Raw genomic sequence first — 17,545 nt, 5'->3', positions numbered from 1 at the left:
GTCAGGTGCTATACTGATTCCGTCGGTCATTCAAATGACTGCATCGTTTATCATTGGAAAAGGTTTTTAATCATTGTTTCTCTAAGGATACAGGTTTAATGATACGCCTTAAACATTGTCGTAATGTCCTAGTAACATGGTGCTCTAAACACCTTGAAAGCGCTGATTGGAGCTTTCGGAATTGTAGTTGAAAAGAAAGTAAAGCGATCCCGCCTAAATTAAAGTTCAGCCAGGATCCTTAAAAGCTTTTGGAAAATGAAACTATTGAGGAAATGGGTAAAACAGATGCTAGTTATTTATATCCAGAACATTCATCATAGTCACATGAAGCTCGTTAATCTCGAGTACCAGCGAGTGTAATGTATTCAACAACAAGTTAGATGTAAGAGCATCGAGTGGTTTGCGAAGAGGACTGACTCTTCTTGGTTTTCTAAACGAAACGATGAATTACAGATGAAACTGTGGCCTTAAAATATCGTTTGCTGGTTTCCGTACTCCATTCTGTCTGTCTGTCTGTTTGTCTGACCGCAGACCTCCTTACCTTGGGCGTAATTGCCCTATTTCACTATGACGTCACTGCTTGTTTATGTGGGGGATAGAATCACCAAATCCAATAGAAAATTCAACACAATTTGCTCCTAGCGAAACAGTTTAATCTAAAATGGCCTGGTTTTCAGATATAATATGTGTTTATATGTACCAAAAAATATTCTGAACGTTTGCTGGTTATTCTACTTCTCTTCGTGGATTGATACGGGTTTTAGAACAATTTTCGGTGAATTTGCGTTGATTTAACCCCCTCCAACGACCATGATCCTTTGCGTTTAAATAATAGATTGTTTTGATGTGACGTCATAGTGAAAATAGGGCAATTGTTTTCCTATTTCAGACAACTTGAGTTATTCTCTTGAGAAAAGATTGTCGAAATTCTCATTCATATTGTTTTCTCAAGCGTCACGGGTAATCAAAGTAATGATACTCAAGGAAATGACACGTAGTGTGAAATGAGTTGCGAGCCGGAAATCATTGCACCCAAAGCCGACAAGAGGGTGCCTATGCTACTAACGTTAGGCCATTCGTCAGTCAGATACTACTTTTTGGCCAATTCCCAGTTAACATTAACCCCATTGGCACTCTCCCACAGATCAATAAGAATTGGGACTCAATCGTCAGTGAAAATCTGGATATCGAATCTCAACATTTTTGCCGGCAATATGCCAATTATAGAAATCGCCAGACATGTACAGTAGGGATTATGACTGGATTGATCATCGAATATCAACAGCTCGCGAACTGGCCATGTAAACGTACAATAACTGATATATTAAACTACTGAACTAGGAATAATACTAACTGCGTTTCGAGTTTCACAGTAGTGGCCGCCATCTTGGAGTTAGAATGTGATGATATTTTCTAACTGCTCTTTTTTGAGTGTTATAAGTCGACTCTTTTTGCTTTAGAGTCACAAAACAAGAACAATAATATCAACAACAGCTATAACAAAACAAACAAACAAACAAAAAAACAAAAAACAAACAAACAAAAATAACCCATGCATCAAGACTCTCTTAATACTGGACACTTTTATCTTGGGCGTAATGTTTTCCCATTCCAGACCACGTGTCATTCCCTAGAGTATCATTTCCTTGTTTAACGGTTGCAAATAAGAAGACATATGGATATAACTGCAACGTAGAATCTTATTCTTGAGAATGACTCGTTGTTTGAAATGGGAAAACCTTACACTTAAATGTCATTACCGGAAGTTTATTTAAATTTACAACATTTCAATTTATTAATCGTTGTTTAAGCTAATTTAGAATGTTTGGAATGCAAGAGTTACATGCCTAGAGAGCTACTTTTAACATCAACTAAAACAGTTTCTTTGCAGTCTGTATGGATGATTTAAACACGAGGATAGGTTTCCTATGAGTGGGCTAGCCGATGTATCATTATAGGGCAGGGCAGATTTAGCGCCATTTAGTCAAATAAGATACATCTATTTGAAACAGTGTTGGTGAAAATTGTGTTGCATGTTGCACGTTGTTTACCAAGCTATAAATGTTTTGAACACATATTTCTAATGGAACCTTCTCAAAGGTATCAGGGATGCGAGGCTAATATGAAATCACAAAAGAAATTCCCAAAAGAAATCACTCTTTTTCTATGGAATATGTGGCATTTATTTCCATGTTAGCCTCACATCCATGATAGTCTTGTACTTTCGTATGAAAGGCCCATTAATGTCACCACGAAAAATATGCCAGAAAAGCGTGCAGACAAAGTTTTGAAAAACTCCATAGTGTTATAAGCTATTGCTGTTTGCATTCAAATCGCCCATAGTGCATTTCGGATTTCGATTTGCAACATGCAACATGCACTCTTCCTATAGTTCTTTTAAGAGTTCGATAACCAGAATGCATTGTGGTCTAGGTTCGGTACAAACAACACCATATAAGGCATGATGAACAAAAGCAGTTCGTATTGAAACTAGACCATAATGCACCATGTTCGCTATTTCAGAAAAGGTCTATACAAAACGATTGCTTCTTGTCCGGTGATTGGACAAGGCAGGAGCGGGAACATGCAGGACTTGCGTTTTATCATAGAAACATACACCTCCAAATCCAAAATGGCGCACGGCCAAGTGAGTTACATGAAAACGATGCATCCCGGGCCAAACGCAAAGAAATAATACGCTTTCTCTCTTTCTTTCCTACTTACATTCAGCAAAACAACAATTTCCACGCTTCAAATCATAAAATACTGTAAATTTGGCCTTGGATGCCTCGTTTTCACCTGTCCAAGCGCCATATTTAGACTGTGGTGTATATATACATATCTATATCAAGCTTCCCACTCACAGGAAATTCATCTTATTTTCATCAAGTTTACCAATACATTCATTTTAAACTCTGCAAAATAATTTGTTAATAATAAGTTGGTTGAGACTGAAGCGGTCTCCTATGGCTCCCAGACGTCTTGATATATATATATAACTATTTCAAAATAGGTTGTCGAAGCTATAGGAGAAAGGCAATGGCTACACTCCTGGTGATTCTTATGATTGTCCTTGTCAATAAAATGGAGGTTATACTACTGTCAAGATATCCAGTGTTGTTTGTAGTTGTAGAACCATTACTGCTGATTTTGATATTGTGCGAAATCAGACATTTCAACGGCTTATTGTGAAATTGTTTTTTTACTGCAGCTAATCAAGTACAGAGAAGGTACCGACTGGTTATTTATATTTGACAGCAGCGAAACAAAAAACTAATTTCAAGCTACACTGAGTTCACGGAATATCCTAAACCACAGTTTATTATTGAAGCTCAGTTGCATACCCACAATTCCTTTCCGTCTTGGAGCGAGCTATTGTCTAACTCCTGGTTAGCGCAGACAACCTTTCTTGAAATAGGTGTAAACAGTACCGTTAGTTAATCAGACTATACTCAGGGTTCGTGCTGAGGTAATCACTTAAAATTCAAGGACTATTCAAGGAGTATACAAGGACCCAAAAATGAATTTTCAAGGAGTATGTTTAGCAAACTTTATGCCAAGGTTTTACACAGTGGTTGCACATGGCCGACTTTCAGATTTTCCATTCTTTCTGACTTGATCTAATGCAGAACCATACAAGCAATGATTGAAGCAAAAATTCAAGGAGTTTTCAAGGAGTTTCGCTAAAATCATAAAATTCAAGAGCTTTTCAAGTGCCCTTAAAAACGTGAATTAAATTCAAGGAGTTTTCAAGGAGTTTAAGGAGTAGCACGAACCCTGTATACTTGATATTATAACATGGTTGACACTGATCCAAAAACACTCTGGAATATTCCTACCACCGCTTTTTAAACCTCTCTTTTTCTGTTCATTTTAAAAATTGTACTTCATGAAATGACCATTTAAATTTTGCTTGTATTTGATTAAACAATCCTTAGCTAGAGTCCAGTCCTCACAGCAACCTCTAAAGGATGAACTTGCCCACGATAACTCCAAGAAGAAGCGCCAATACTACGTAAAGAATAGGTAGCCCTACGACCATTGAGTTATCTGTTCTGGGTGGGGCTCGATACATTTGGACAGGTGGGACTTTCGTTTCCTGGTTAGCCAAGTTTTTTCTCAGTCTTAAAGATTCCTCCTGTTAGATATATAAGACATTATAAAATAACTGCTGTAAATCTCGCAATTTGATTGGCTAGGAGCGCGTGCTTTATGAGAGCACACAGCACGCGCGCGCACTTTCAGTTTCGTCATTCACGTAATTTGTATTTTATACAAAAAAAAAAAGAAAACTTGCTTGCTGTGCTGTGTGGAGTTATAAAGCACTTGGGGATTGACAGAACACTCGAGAAGTGTCCAGAAGCACTCCGCTGCGTCGCGCTTCTCCTAACACTTCTCTTGTGTTCTGCCAACCCCCGCGTGCTTTATGACTGCACACAGCACGCGCGCGCGTTTTCTATTTCTTCATTGAGTTACAGTAGCTGAAAATCAATGATAAATCTGTTTTTTTTAGGCATGTGTTCTCTTACCGCTAAACGGACATTCTCTTGTCGCAGCTTTACTAATTCTTCGTTGTCATTCTTGTCCTCTTTTGGCTAAGAGGGAAAATGGAAATGGTTAAACCGGACAACAACATAACAACATTTTTAAGGGAAGTAGGAATCAAGAATGGTGTATCGGTAGTGCACGCTCATCTCGGGTTTGATTCCTAGACTTGACATCAAATGTGAATAGTAACCTTTTAACACTTTTAGATAAGGTATTCAATCTAATGGCCATGCTATACCTGTGGTGTCTTTAAAGTATCAGAGAATTGTTCAGGAGATGAGCTATTCCTGACATGTTGTACTGTTGGTGATCGTACTGGGTTGCCACTAGCTGAGCTTGGTTCTGGACTTGCTGAAGGCTCACTCTTACCATAACTGGTTTTACCTGCCTGAGGAGTTTCCTTTGTTGATGTATCACTATTTTCCTGATATAAGATGAAGTTGCAAAACAATAGACAAATTAAGAGAAATACTTATTTCATAGTTGCAGTATAGATTATTATTGGGAATGTGTGAATGGTCTAAGATGATGATGATTGTGAGATGATGAAGATGATGGTAATCAAAGTGAAGATGATGATGTAATGATGGTGATTGTAATGATGATGATATTGCTGATTGGTTAGGATTATCAAGATGCAGTGAAGATGATAATGATGATGGTGATGGAGGCAATGATGATGATAATGGTTATGGTGGAGATTGGTTAATATAATGACAATGATGACGATGTTGGCAGTGGTGATGATGGTGTTGATTATGATGGTGGTGATTGGTGAAGATGAAGATAATGATGGTGGTGATGATGGTGGTGATTGGTGAAGATGAAGATAATGATGGTGGTGATGATGGTGGTGGTGGTAATGTTTGGTAAAGATGATGATAATCATGGTGGTGGTGTTAGTGATGATGATGATGCTAATGATAATGTTAGTGGTTTTGATTGGTATGATGGTGATGATGAAAATAATGATGATGATGATGATGGTGGTGATTGGTGATGATGAAGATGCAATGTTTGTGAAATGATGATGGTGTTGGCAATGGTGCCTATGATGGCACTGAATACGTAAATAATGGTGTTGGTGGATAAAGTCATTGATGATGATACTGATGAAGGAGGATTGTGGACAAGGATGGTAATGCTAATGAACATGGTACATGGTGGTGAAGAGGAGACAAATATGGATGGACTTACTACAGGTGTGGTGGTGGTGATGGTGATGATGGTGTTGGCAATGGTGCCTATGATGGCACTGAATATGTAAATAATGGTGTTGGTGGATAAAGTCATTGATGATGATACTGATGAAGGAGGATCGAGGACAAGGATACTAATGCTAATGAACATGGTACATGGTGGTGAAGAGGAGACAAATATGAATGTTGGACTTACGACAGGTGTTGTGGCAGGAGCATCTGAAGGCATCTCAAAAACACACTTTAGTTTGGAATCCATCAAACTATTTGGTTCTGCATCTTTCCACTACAATCAATAGCACACAGGGTAAATGTAACAATAATAACCTAAATTTACATGAAAAATAATAGGCTTTCCTAAGCCAAATGCTAAAAATAAAGGCTGATTAGACGCTGGTCATGGTGACTTTATTGAACTCTTTAGATGGCAGCTCAAGGAGCAGCTTCGTCTTGTCTGGATAGCCCATTACTTGACAGTGTTTTGGGATGGATAGGAGGTTATTGATGTGAGAGAATGGTTCTTTGAGGCACACCATGGGTGAGGTGGTAAGCTTCAGATGTAGTATTACGAATCCTAACTACTTGTTTCCGGTGCGATAAGTAGCTCTCGAACCATGATATTGTCAAAGTCGATATTTGTAGCTCTAAATTGTGTATCAGATTGATTAAATTGTGTTTTTCTGCAAGTGCTTTTGCCTCAGTGTGGTGTTTGTAAAATATGTTTTGATTTTGGTCTAACGCTATCCAATAGCTGGCCATTATATTTAGCCCTGCAAGGAGCACTGTAGAACAGGCAATGTTATATTTATATTTTAAGTCGTTGCAATGAAATTCATCATTATAAATGTTAGAGCATACTGGCCTTCTGGGTAACATCCCCCCACCCCCCAGCCTACCCTTTCCCCCATGGAATCAGGATCCTGGATCCACCAAATGTAAATATACAATATACCTCAGAGGATACAAAGTGAACTCAAAGTTGTTTTATATCAATATCAATTTGTTGAGATTCGATGCTATTCAAGTCAGTACGCAAAATCTCTATTTGAATAATAAGAGTGCTGCAGGTTTTATACCAGCTTCGACGCAAATTCAGTGACTGCTATCTGCATGCTAAATTTTTTTCTGCCCTCAGCCGAGAACAATAGTCAGTATTGCTACCGTTTATATTTAGGCATCTCATAACTACCAAACTTCATGTACGATTTTAAAATCAATGTAAGCAATCAAAGCATGCATAGAGCATATTTATCTATTAGTTTATTAATAAATACACTAGTTAAGAATGACAAAAGACCTTTAATGTGTATGCTTCTATTCTTACCAAACTTTCTTGATCAGTGAATGTTTCTGGAGCAAACATTGTTTGAACCATGAACTTGTGTTTGGCTTTCTCCTTTGGGTCATATTCAAATGGCTGAAGCATTACTAGAAAGGAAAACAAATTATTCTGAGTTGATTATACAATATCTTTAAACTACAAACTTGATATAGCACAGCTCAAAAAAAATGTCATATTTTTCCTGATAATACCGAACTGCTTCAAAGTTATTTAGAGTATACATTGTCTAACACAGAAATGATATCCTTTCAGGAAGGACTTAGCCGGAACTATCACTCAGAAATGACCAAAAGAAAGTGAATACTTTCATCTCATTTCCTGTCAACACATCAACAGACTGAAAACAACAAATACAATACAATATACAGTGCCATTATTTAGCTTAGTTAATTATGTATTATTTTTTATTAGTGAGCGCTCTGAAGAATTTAGTGGATTTAGCGCTATATAAATAAATATTATTATTATCATTATTATTACTATAATAATAATATTTATTATTATTATAAACAGTCTGGTCAAAACAACCTGATGCTACTTTATCAAGGAAAGGAAAAGGAATCTCTTAGACTGTCACTGGTAAGGGTGGCAGTAAAACGATCACCTTCTACCACTGTGAGTTATAAGGGTGAGGTTGCAGGTTCAATTCCTGTAGACGCCACATGTTGACATATTTAGTAGATCTAGAAACACAGCTTCCCCATAGATCTTCTTTTTTGTCTGCCGTTTTTGGCTTCTGAAAAGCTCTTTTCAGTGGCATGTTAACTGTGATTGAATTTTCAAAATTGACTTTGAAATGCTCCGACAACATACTCACTTGCACATCTATGGTTAAAAATGCAGATTCTTGAAACTTGATAATGAAGGTACATGTACATGTATATAAAACAGGAATGACCCCATGGGGAAAAAAGAGTCTTATTCCACAGGGTACATGCTGAGGTAACCAGTTAAAATTCAATGACTATTCAAGGAGTATACAAGGACCCAAAAATGAATTTTCAAGGAGTATGTTCAGCTAACTATGCCAAGGTTTTACACGGTGGTTGCACATGGCAGACTTTCAGATTTTCCGATCTTTCTGACTAGATCTATTACAGAACCATGCAAGTAATGATCAAAGCAAAAATTCAAGGAGTTTTCAAGGAGTTTCGCTAAAATCGTAAAATTCAAGAGTTTTTCAAGTGCCCTTGAAAACATGAATTAAATTCGAGGAGTTTAAGGAGTAGCACGAACCCTGATTCCAACATAAATTTTCCCTTCCTAATTAGTGCTTCTCTTTGAGAATTAATGATTTTGATTATAGTAAAACTTTTTAGATATTATATTGTTGTACACATTTGATCTTATACTGCTGCTGAAATACAGTAGTTTAAAAGCAAGTACACTAAAAGGATAATTCTCAGTGATGCAAGATAATATTTGCTTCTCAAAACAACCTCAAAAAATATTTCATTTACAGCTATTGTATAATATTATTATTGATCATCCCACTTTAGTTTTTTGAGTGTGGAGTACTCAGTTCTGCAGTAAAAACATTGCATGGTCTCAGTTGCATGATGATACAACATAATTAAGATGAATGTTAATGTCAGATAAATTTGAGCATAAATTCATCAGCAATAGATAATAATGAAAGATATTCTTACTCTCTGTAATGTACAATGATGTAATATAACTTTTACATAATGAATTTTGGACTTATTGCATTAAAAAGACCAGACCAAGAAGCATAGATACATAACATACATGTCTAGACAAATGTCAGTTTTAGCACGCCACTGTTGTTTGTGTCGTTTTTATCTCTGATATACTAATTATACTGTATTAGTATTTTTATACAAGTTAATATAATAAATCTGGTGCCCTCATTGGTCACAAATTATGTCTCATGCTGTGTTATACTTACCTACAGGTGAATATAACACGCTCATGCACGCTTGTTTGTTGATGTGTGCAGCTTGCAGAGATAAATGAAAGTTAAAATAATAACTTTCTCTCCTTTATTTATTAAATTTACTTGTGTTAAAAATACTAAAACAATTATTAACCTCAGGCTCAGTGAATATCAGGGAATATTTACCAAGACGCGAGTCTTCAAGCTGTCTTTGGTGAATAATTGTTAACTATTGTTAATAACACAACTTCAATCGAAAATGACAGTGGAAAGTCAAGAATAAACATGGTGATTTTTAGATTTTTTTATGTACTGCAGGGTGCAAAATATTAATAAGACTAACAGGGGAAAATAATTGCAATTTCCTCTCAACGAAGACAATTTTGAAGGGGTACAGCTCTTTTAATATTCAAAATCAATGATCATTTCAGATTGCCCAAGAAAATAATCTTAGGATATATATAATGCTGAATAAATATTGCAAAATCATTAAATTTTTTAAATTCTTTTTATTTTTTGCTTTTACAGCAAATCTACAGAAATAAAATATGTTTTCTGACTACTCATAATAAAATTATCTACATAAGCAATACAATATTATGGAGAGCAAAGCCTTATCTTTAATATCCATCACTTTAGAATGTGATTAATTTAAACACCCACAAAAAAATATCTATCACAAATTTAAAAAATGATGGATTTAATTTATGAAGATCAAGGAAGTAGAAAAGTGTAAAAATCAAAATTTAAAAAGAATGTGTGAAGTAAAAGTTTACACCAACTAAGCTTTTAGCAAGGGTTTTATAGAAGCTCACTCGAGAAGAATGTACGAGAAAAAGATTATTCGTATTATAAAAGGGAAAGTACATAGTTTAGGGAACTTAATCAATGTTGAAATAATTGCAGAGTAGTCTAGTAGTAAAATAAAGAAGATGATCAAATAAATGGCGAGTAAACCTAGAAGAGAAAAAGATTACCTGCTACTTCCACGAATCCATTCCCTTCGATTATTCCACTGTTTGGACGAACACAGTATCTCTTTGGAGCCGTTGTCTTCACTTTAAAACACACACGTTTTTGAGTAGGGTTTGTAATCTTAAGAGTCGAAGTAACCACCTCTGTAAATGGCCCTGCAGGAATAACAATCAAAATATAAGGACAAAGTTCAATAAAAATGGAGATTTACCTCTACGAACCATGACTCACTAGTGACTTGAAAAAAAAGCAATAAAAAACACCAGTTACCTCGGAATCGTAGCTCTGTAGACGGCTCAAGCTGAACCACTTGCTCTGCTTTGGACATTTTTATTCATTGACTAAAAAGACTAAGGTAAAATAGGGATTCTGAAGGTAGAAGTAGAGCAATTTGGAGTGTAATATTCCCAAACAATATGGCAGCCAACCTGAATGACGACAAGAAACGCTACTGACCCTGCGCAGTACATAACCCCGCTGACTAGGTGACGAAGACGTACTTAACGGCTCATGTGAGACAGATGGTCCTTTGTTGAATATGTAATGAAGTATTTTCGCCGCTTGAAAAAAACGGTTATGTTTGGTATTTTGTGCATTTTCAAACAGTCTGAAAATTACAATCCTTTTCTTTATTTTAACTCGTTTTCAGGTGAAAAATTTAGTGGGATTGAGTCAAAATCAAGAAGGATGTTCTTCATCGTGACGTCGCTCCTTGGGCCAGGCTCACGCCGCCAAAAGTCGTTTTTCTTTTTTTTTACGCCTCCTGAGAAGGGAGGGGTGGGGGGTCGTGAGGGAAAAAAGTGAAAAAGGGAGGTAACATTAATCTATTCTCCTGCAAATGCCTAGCCTGCGTCACATCCGGAATTTTCTTCGAAATTTACGAAGAACATTCCGGATGTGACGCAGGCTAGCAGATGTCCCTCAAAACTTCCTGCTTCGGCGATCATTATCCATTACTCTCATCGTATCTTAACGAAAAGACGATGTCAATTTACTTGTTCACAAGAGCAAGACAAAAAGCTATTAATTAAAAAAAATCATAGTTGTCTCTATCAAGAACACATAATGCCAAGCATCACTAGTCACTGTAATACTGCAGCATTGACATCTGATCAACACCATCATCACCGTCACCATTCTCATTCATGGTTAAAGGCAGATACTTGATATCAAAGAATGATGCTCTTTCATACACTCATATCATTTCATAGGTTTATAAATATTTAGGGTTTCTGGAGATATATATATATGTTCAAGGACAGGTCTTGTTTCAGGTTTGTTTTGGAGGTATTTTAATATATGCATGAGTGAGCTTAATGATGGGGCCCGGGAAATTTAATTCCTATCGCTAGGAAGGCGATCACATCATTTTCGCCTCTCACTTTTCAAATATCCACCCCCTCCCCCTCCCCTTGCTAATTAATTGCTGACAAGCCCCTTACGTGACAAGAGACGTAAGCAGGCATTATGATAGGCATGGAAAGAATTGGTGATGGCTGAATTGAAAATTTTAAATCTTAAATTTTGACTCGTATCACATTGCAACCATAAAGGTGTCTGGTGTAAGACAAACACGCAATCTTGGATATGTTGGAGTTCAATCAGATATAGCTGTCAATCACAAATCCGTCCACATTTCCATGCGACTAATTCAAACTAATGTCTGCGATGTTTTGATAATATTCCGATGGTTGTTATTATTATTTATATATATATTGATATAGCGGCATCTATCCGCAGCTGAATACAAGATTTCATCCATGGCCAAGGGATTGGATAAATGAAGGATGGATGGATGGACGGACGGACGGATGGATGGCGAATTTAAAATATATATATATACTTATTTTAGAAATCGTTGTCGCACAAAAACCCTCAAGCAACAAGCCAAGACCGCAGAGAACGCCGGTACTTTTAGCTATAATTGGCTATAGCCACTAGCATAAACCATGAATAAATCAATTATAATTAAAAGTACCGTTGTTCTCTGGAGCCATGGCATGTTACTTGAGGTTCTTGTTGCGACAACGATTTTCGAAATAGGTGTATATTGAACAGAAACATGCTTCGATTGAACGTAGGTGATCGTGGCTGAACGCAGTGAAACGATCAAGCGCATTAGGATCAGAGAAATAAGTCTTTACGGTTTTCACATCATATTGAAGTGTGTCTACAACACATGATAATTATTTTCGTAAATAATTAATTTTGATTATTATTATTTACACGCAATCAACGTCTTTATCTTTGGAAGATCTTTATCACTGTAATCGGCTTTAATATATATCTATGAATTGAATTTTAAGCCTTCTCATTCTAAATATCTCTAGAAACGAATATAATGGGGAAGTTGATTGAAAATACCATTTTTTTTTGCCTTTTCATAAAGAAGATATTCATTTGGAAAGGATTTATTTGCAAAACAAATTTAAACGATGGCAACAGGATGGATTTTAGGGTGTTACGAACGATTTATGTTAATTTACGATTGATTGATCTGTAAGGAGAATTGAGTAGATAGCCAATCAGGAAACGAAGTATAAGAGCCACTCGTGTCCTCATTGACTCATTTATCATAATGGCATCTGATGAAGAAATAAAAAAACCAACTCTTTATGGATCTTTTTTTCTTTTTTCATAACCACGAACAACATGTTATTCAATGCAAGACTTAATCTTTTGGTTGTTTATCCATCGATGGGCAACCTGTTGCCTCAGAGACCGATTACGGCCGGCGGGAAGCCTTTTGAAAACATCTGGCTTCTTTGATAATGAATATCCGCCACTCAGTAACACCCAACCAACCAACCGTCCATCAATCACGTCGTAACACCAATCGTTGTTGTTCCTGTACTAATCAATTCACTTCTAGACATTTCTGTATAATTAAGATAATAGTCTTCTTTAGAAGAAGATTGCGACCACACGAATAATGTATATGAGTGACACATGACTATAATATTGAACCGTCTTTTTGAAGAAATTAGACTCTTAGCAAATTAATTTGGCAGTATTTGTATCGTTCTTGGAATCACCAAAAAGAATTATATTTGAAGTTTTTCTGGTAAATGTATTTATTTGCCTCGTTCTTCGATGGACATCAAGTCTGAAGCTCTTCGAGTCTGACGTGACATTTATTTTGGTCTTCCCGAATGAATGAACTACGCGAACTGACCTCTACCAGTTTGGCTGTTCCCAAGTGAACTATATTTCTCTAGAAAGTATTTGGATGGCTAGACTATATATGGATCTACTTCGTAGAAGCCCTTGTGTTTAAGTGTAATTTTTTCTGGGTGTTTACCGAGCTTCGTCATGGATGAAAAAGAAAAGAACGTTTCAAGCGCTCCACATAAGAGATCAAAGTCAGTGCCAGCAATGTCCCCTGCGTTCTTAAATGATTCTCAATTACAGGATCAGCCGATCGTGGGAAGGTCGAGGAGTAACACAGTCGACAGTGTTGAAAGACTTGTGCGCACGGAACGACGTGGGGCTCGATTATCTAGCGGTGGCCTTCTACGAAATCAAAGCAAAAAGCGAAAAAACAAGGACACTTTGGTGAAGTCGCGGTCTGTTGACGTTATCGATCGAGATGAGAGGGATAACTCAAGCAGAAAGTCTAGCAACTCAAGTGAATCGAGTGTACACGAAAACGACCAAGCGTTAGTACGAGTAAGGAAGCAAGGATTCTGCTCACCAGCTGTGAATGGTGTTGTAGAAAAGTTACATATAATGGAAGAAGAAAAGGAATTCCCCAATAATATTGACTCCGATCAAACAAACTCTTCAGTAGTTTATTCAGTGAACGAAGAAAGCTTTGTGGGTGATCAACAATCGAACACGACAACTATACTTCACGACGACTATGAAGCCTCGAAATTATCCGAGGATAAGAAGCCATACGAAAATAATTATCCTTCAAACTCGACAGATAATGGACAAAAACAAGAAAATAATGTCCAAGAGCAACCATTTGACTTCCAAGAATCGAATACAGATATTCGAAGAAAGTCACTTCCGGTAAATTTGTCTGAATATCAACTCGATTCATATCTTGGGGATTATGATCGAGGTCACGATAGCCGTACAAGTTTGATGAACGCTTTCCAGACGAATATGAACTTTGAAAACAATTACAGGATTGTTGATAATAAACGCTGTCAAAACAAACCATGGCGGAGGTGGCATTCTCTACCCGAATCTCTGTACAAAGTAAACGAGACAACTGCAGACAGTTGCATAGAGCAATTTCCTGCTAGAACAAGTTTAGATGAGAGAGAAGTTGCAGTGTTCGTAGAAGCAGTTGACCAAGGGTTACCAAATATGCAATCAAGTCAACACAAAGAAAATGAAAATTGTACATCAGAGTCTTATGAAGTAGAAGACGATGATTCGATGGTGGAAAAGCCAATTCTTAAACAACAAGATTCTTCGAATTCTGAAGAAACGTTAGACACTAAGGACCAGGTAGAGGCCACTAAAAGATCGAGTAAAATAAAGAGATCTTTTTCACTACCTCTCAAGTTCGATATTGTCGATGAATATGAGAGACAAAAGAAGGAAACTGCAGAATTGAAACGTACCAAGTCTTTGAACACAGGAGTCGAGTTTGATGAAGTTTTCCCAGTTATGTTGTCTGAACAAGCTGCTGGCTTCAAACTGGAACCTGACATTGAAAATACTGATGACAAAATACAAGAGAATGACGGAGGAGGCGAAAATGCTGTCGCACCGAAAAAAAGGAGTAGAATGAAAGGAAGGGACAGAAGAAGAGCAAAGTCGTTGCCAGTTACTCTTGCTCTGGAAGAAATACCAGAAGAATCAGCAGAACAATACAGCTGCAGTGAATATGAATCCATTGAAGATATGGCTAAAAAGCATATTAATAAAGCTTTCCAAGAGCTACTGAGAAAAATCCAAAGCAGTCAGCGACCTAGGAACAAAGTGAAGAGGACACGCTCTCTTTCCACAATCAAAGAAGCCACTGCTTCAAACGAAACTTTGCACGAAATTAAGTCATGCCAAAATGACAAAGATATAACGCTAGAGAAAGCAGACGATAAACAAGAAGAACAAAGTACAGATCACGAACAAGAGAGTGCTGATCTCACGTTTCACGAACATGAACCAGACGACGAACAGCACGAAGCACACGACAATCAAAACGAAAAACACGCAGACACAACAGCATCACTAAATGACAATGAAGAACACCACCAACTAGTTAGTGAGGAGTTTCACTATCAGAAAGAAGAAAATAACTTCGAGGTTGACCTTTTGCAGCAAGCAATTAAACAAGATTTGATGATGACGAAAGAGGAAGAAAAAGCACACGAAGAGGAAATTAATAATGTTGAAGAGGAAAACCAAGATGCTGAAGATGAAGCGCTTGCACTTCAGCAGGAACTATTGCATGAAAATAATAAAGCTGAAGAATTGCAAATGAACAAAGAAAATGACGAAAAGCTAGACAATACAACACAAGGCACTGTAATAAATGAATTTCTTAACGAACAAGTAAAGGAGGAAAAAGCCACCATTCAAAAGGCAAAGGAAGAGCTACACATAGAAATCCCAGAAATCCTTGTTAGCGAGTTCGAATTTAAGCAGAGCCAGTCGCCTGTGGTGGAATCGTATGATGGTGATGTTTATGATGATGTTGATGGTTGTGAAGAATCTGCAACAAGTGATGAACAAGACATAAACTCGCAGACTAAAGAACTTAAAAGTCCAGATGATGAGGATATTCAAGGTACAATTTTAGAGCATATAAACAATATTGAATTTACGTTTGACTGCAACATCAGTCAGAGATCAATAGTTAATGTATCTTGCATGGAAAGAATTCCTGAAGATCCGGACAAAGAATCAGCAATGGAATCGGCAGAAACCGAGCTTGAGTCGACAGAAACCGAGTGCGGTGAGTCGGTAGGAATGGCGTTTGATTCAGAGGATATCATGGAAGAACAGTCGACACTGAAAAGAGCAGGGTCGATGCGCAAAACCAAAGGCCCAAGAGGAAAAATATATATTTCATCGAGAAAAAAATCCTTTCCTATAACAAATGAATCAAAACGTGAGCGAAAGCGAGTCACGTGGTCTGACGACGTCCCTGAAACAACTGAAGGTGAGGATGAACAAGTGGATCAGGAAGATAGCTTCCAGGATCAATATGAACCAGGCCCAAGTGGAGACTTCACCTTCAAAGGGTCAGGCGACGTCTCGGAAGATGTCACTCAGGATGAGTTTGAAGAAGGACCAAGAGGTGAGATATGTTTCACTGGATTATTAGACGAACATGGTATCCCATTTGACCAGCCGGTTGAGCAAAGTGATCGCCACGAATCAGATGAAATTGAGTTCGAAGTAGAATCAAAATTCGATATTTTGGTAAGGAATGCAATGAGCAGTTACCTCGAGCCGGACTACAGCCAATCAGGATCACCCATTCATCGAGCAGTAGCATTGGGTAATGTTGATCGTCTGAGAGAATTAATTGATGAAGGTGCAGACGTTAATGCACCGGATGAGCATGGCTGGCCACCATTACATGTAGCAACACTGTTCTACAAAGTTGATTGTGCAGAACTTCTTTTAGAGGCAGGAGCTGATTTACAGGATTACACAGACTCACTAGTTCAAGAGTATCAATCTCTGAGAGAAAGAGTATGTTAATACACGTTACTTTGCTAAATATTAATTTTCTATTCCGCCATCTCACTCATTGGGGCAAAGTGGTGACATGTGGAACGATGCCACATTTTGCCTCATTAATTCAATAAATTTCTGGTATTTTGGCACTGAGTAAACTGCAACGAAAGAAAATTTGCATCAGCAAAGTAGTGTATGAGAGAATGTTGGACACACTAAACAAGCATGTATTTGTAAATTTTTATTTTTTTAAATTTTACTTTGTAATTTGCAGATGCAATCTGCGCATCTTTAGGGGGCTTTATACCATCACGTGATGGCAGCCATGACGGAAGGAAATGATCCGGTCTACTCTGATTTACATATTGAGAAAGAAATTAGTTTTCCATGGGGAAAACCCCTATTGTTGTCTCTCGTCACGGCTGCAGTGGTACAAAGCCTGTATAGACTCTTCAGCTTACAATGTAATGTTTTCTCATATCAGGCCACGTGTAACTTCCTTTCGTTTACTTTTTTTTTACTTAGGGTTTTGGAAAAATAAAAATTAAGTGCAAAACAACGTTATTGGTAATAAGGAAAACGCATGTGGTATGAAATAAGAAAACATGATGAAGGAGCAATTGATTTAATTTTCTCTAGGCCTGTTTAATACCTGCCATACAATCCTATAGGATAGGGTCTTTGTCAACAAGTAATCGAAGGGTGTAATGCTCTTGGCTCAAACAATAATGCACGTCTATAAGATAATTGAGCTCAGGATGTATATCTAAATTATTCATTCATGCGCATGCGCAGAAATGTAAAAAACAAAATGTAACGTTCCTGATCTGGATGCTGCGTGATTAATTTATCCATTTTAACCTTTTTAGCAATCTTTTAAAATGAATATTAAGTTAAGCATGCTTATTTTATATGCGCTACACGACGCACTCGAAC

At 37.2% G+C, this 17,545-nt stretch overlaps 1 protein-coding gene across 1 annotated transcript; it reads right to left on the bottom strand.

The window, feature by feature from the left end:
* Positions 1 to 1,546: 1,546 nt before the first annotated feature.
* On the bottom strand, positions 1,547 to 10,417 carry LOC116292475 (vesicle-associated membrane protein-associated protein A). The gene is made up of 7 exons (XM_031699798.2): positions 10,232 to 10,417; positions 9,964 to 10,116; positions 7,072 to 7,175; positions 5,944 to 6,033; positions 4,787 to 4,972; positions 4,530 to 4,595; positions 1,547 to 4,138 (listed from the first exon to the last, which is right to left on the bottom strand). Exons 1-7 carry the CDS (start codon positions 10,287 to 10,289, stop codon positions 3,965 to 3,967), a joined length of 831 nt encoding a protein of 276 aa, XP_031555658.1. The 5' UTR covers positions 10,290 to 10,417; the 3' UTR covers positions 1,547 to 3,964.
* Positions 10,418 to 17,545: the final 7,128 nt, after the last annotated feature.

Source organism: Actinia tenebrosa, unplaced genomic scaffold (genome assembly GCF_029948245.1).
Source record: "Actinia tenebrosa isolate PJP-AT-01 unplaced genomic scaffold, QUT_ActTen_1.0 PGA_scaffold2__45_contigs__length_23673736, whole genome shotgun sequence".
Lineage (NCBI taxonomy): Eukaryota > Metazoa > Cnidaria > Anthozoa > Actiniaria > Actiniidae > Actinia > Actinia tenebrosa.
The sequence above is the reverse complement of the archived record's forward strand: the minus strand, read 5'-3'. Positions and strand labels throughout refer to the sequence as shown.

Coding starts and splice junctions, on each gene's coding strand:
- LOC116292475 (XM_031699798.2), bottom strand. CDS start 10,289: ATGTCCAAAGCAGAGCAAGTGGTTCAGCTTGAGCCGTCTACAGAGCTA. Junction 10,117..10,231: donor TACAGAGCTACGATTCCGAG/GTAACTGGTGTT, acceptor TTATTCCTGCAG/GGCCATTTACAGAGGTGGTT. Junction 6,034..7,071: donor TCACTGATCAAGAAAGTTTG/GTAAGAATAGAA, acceptor TATTGATTGTAG/TGGAAAGATGCAGAACCAAA.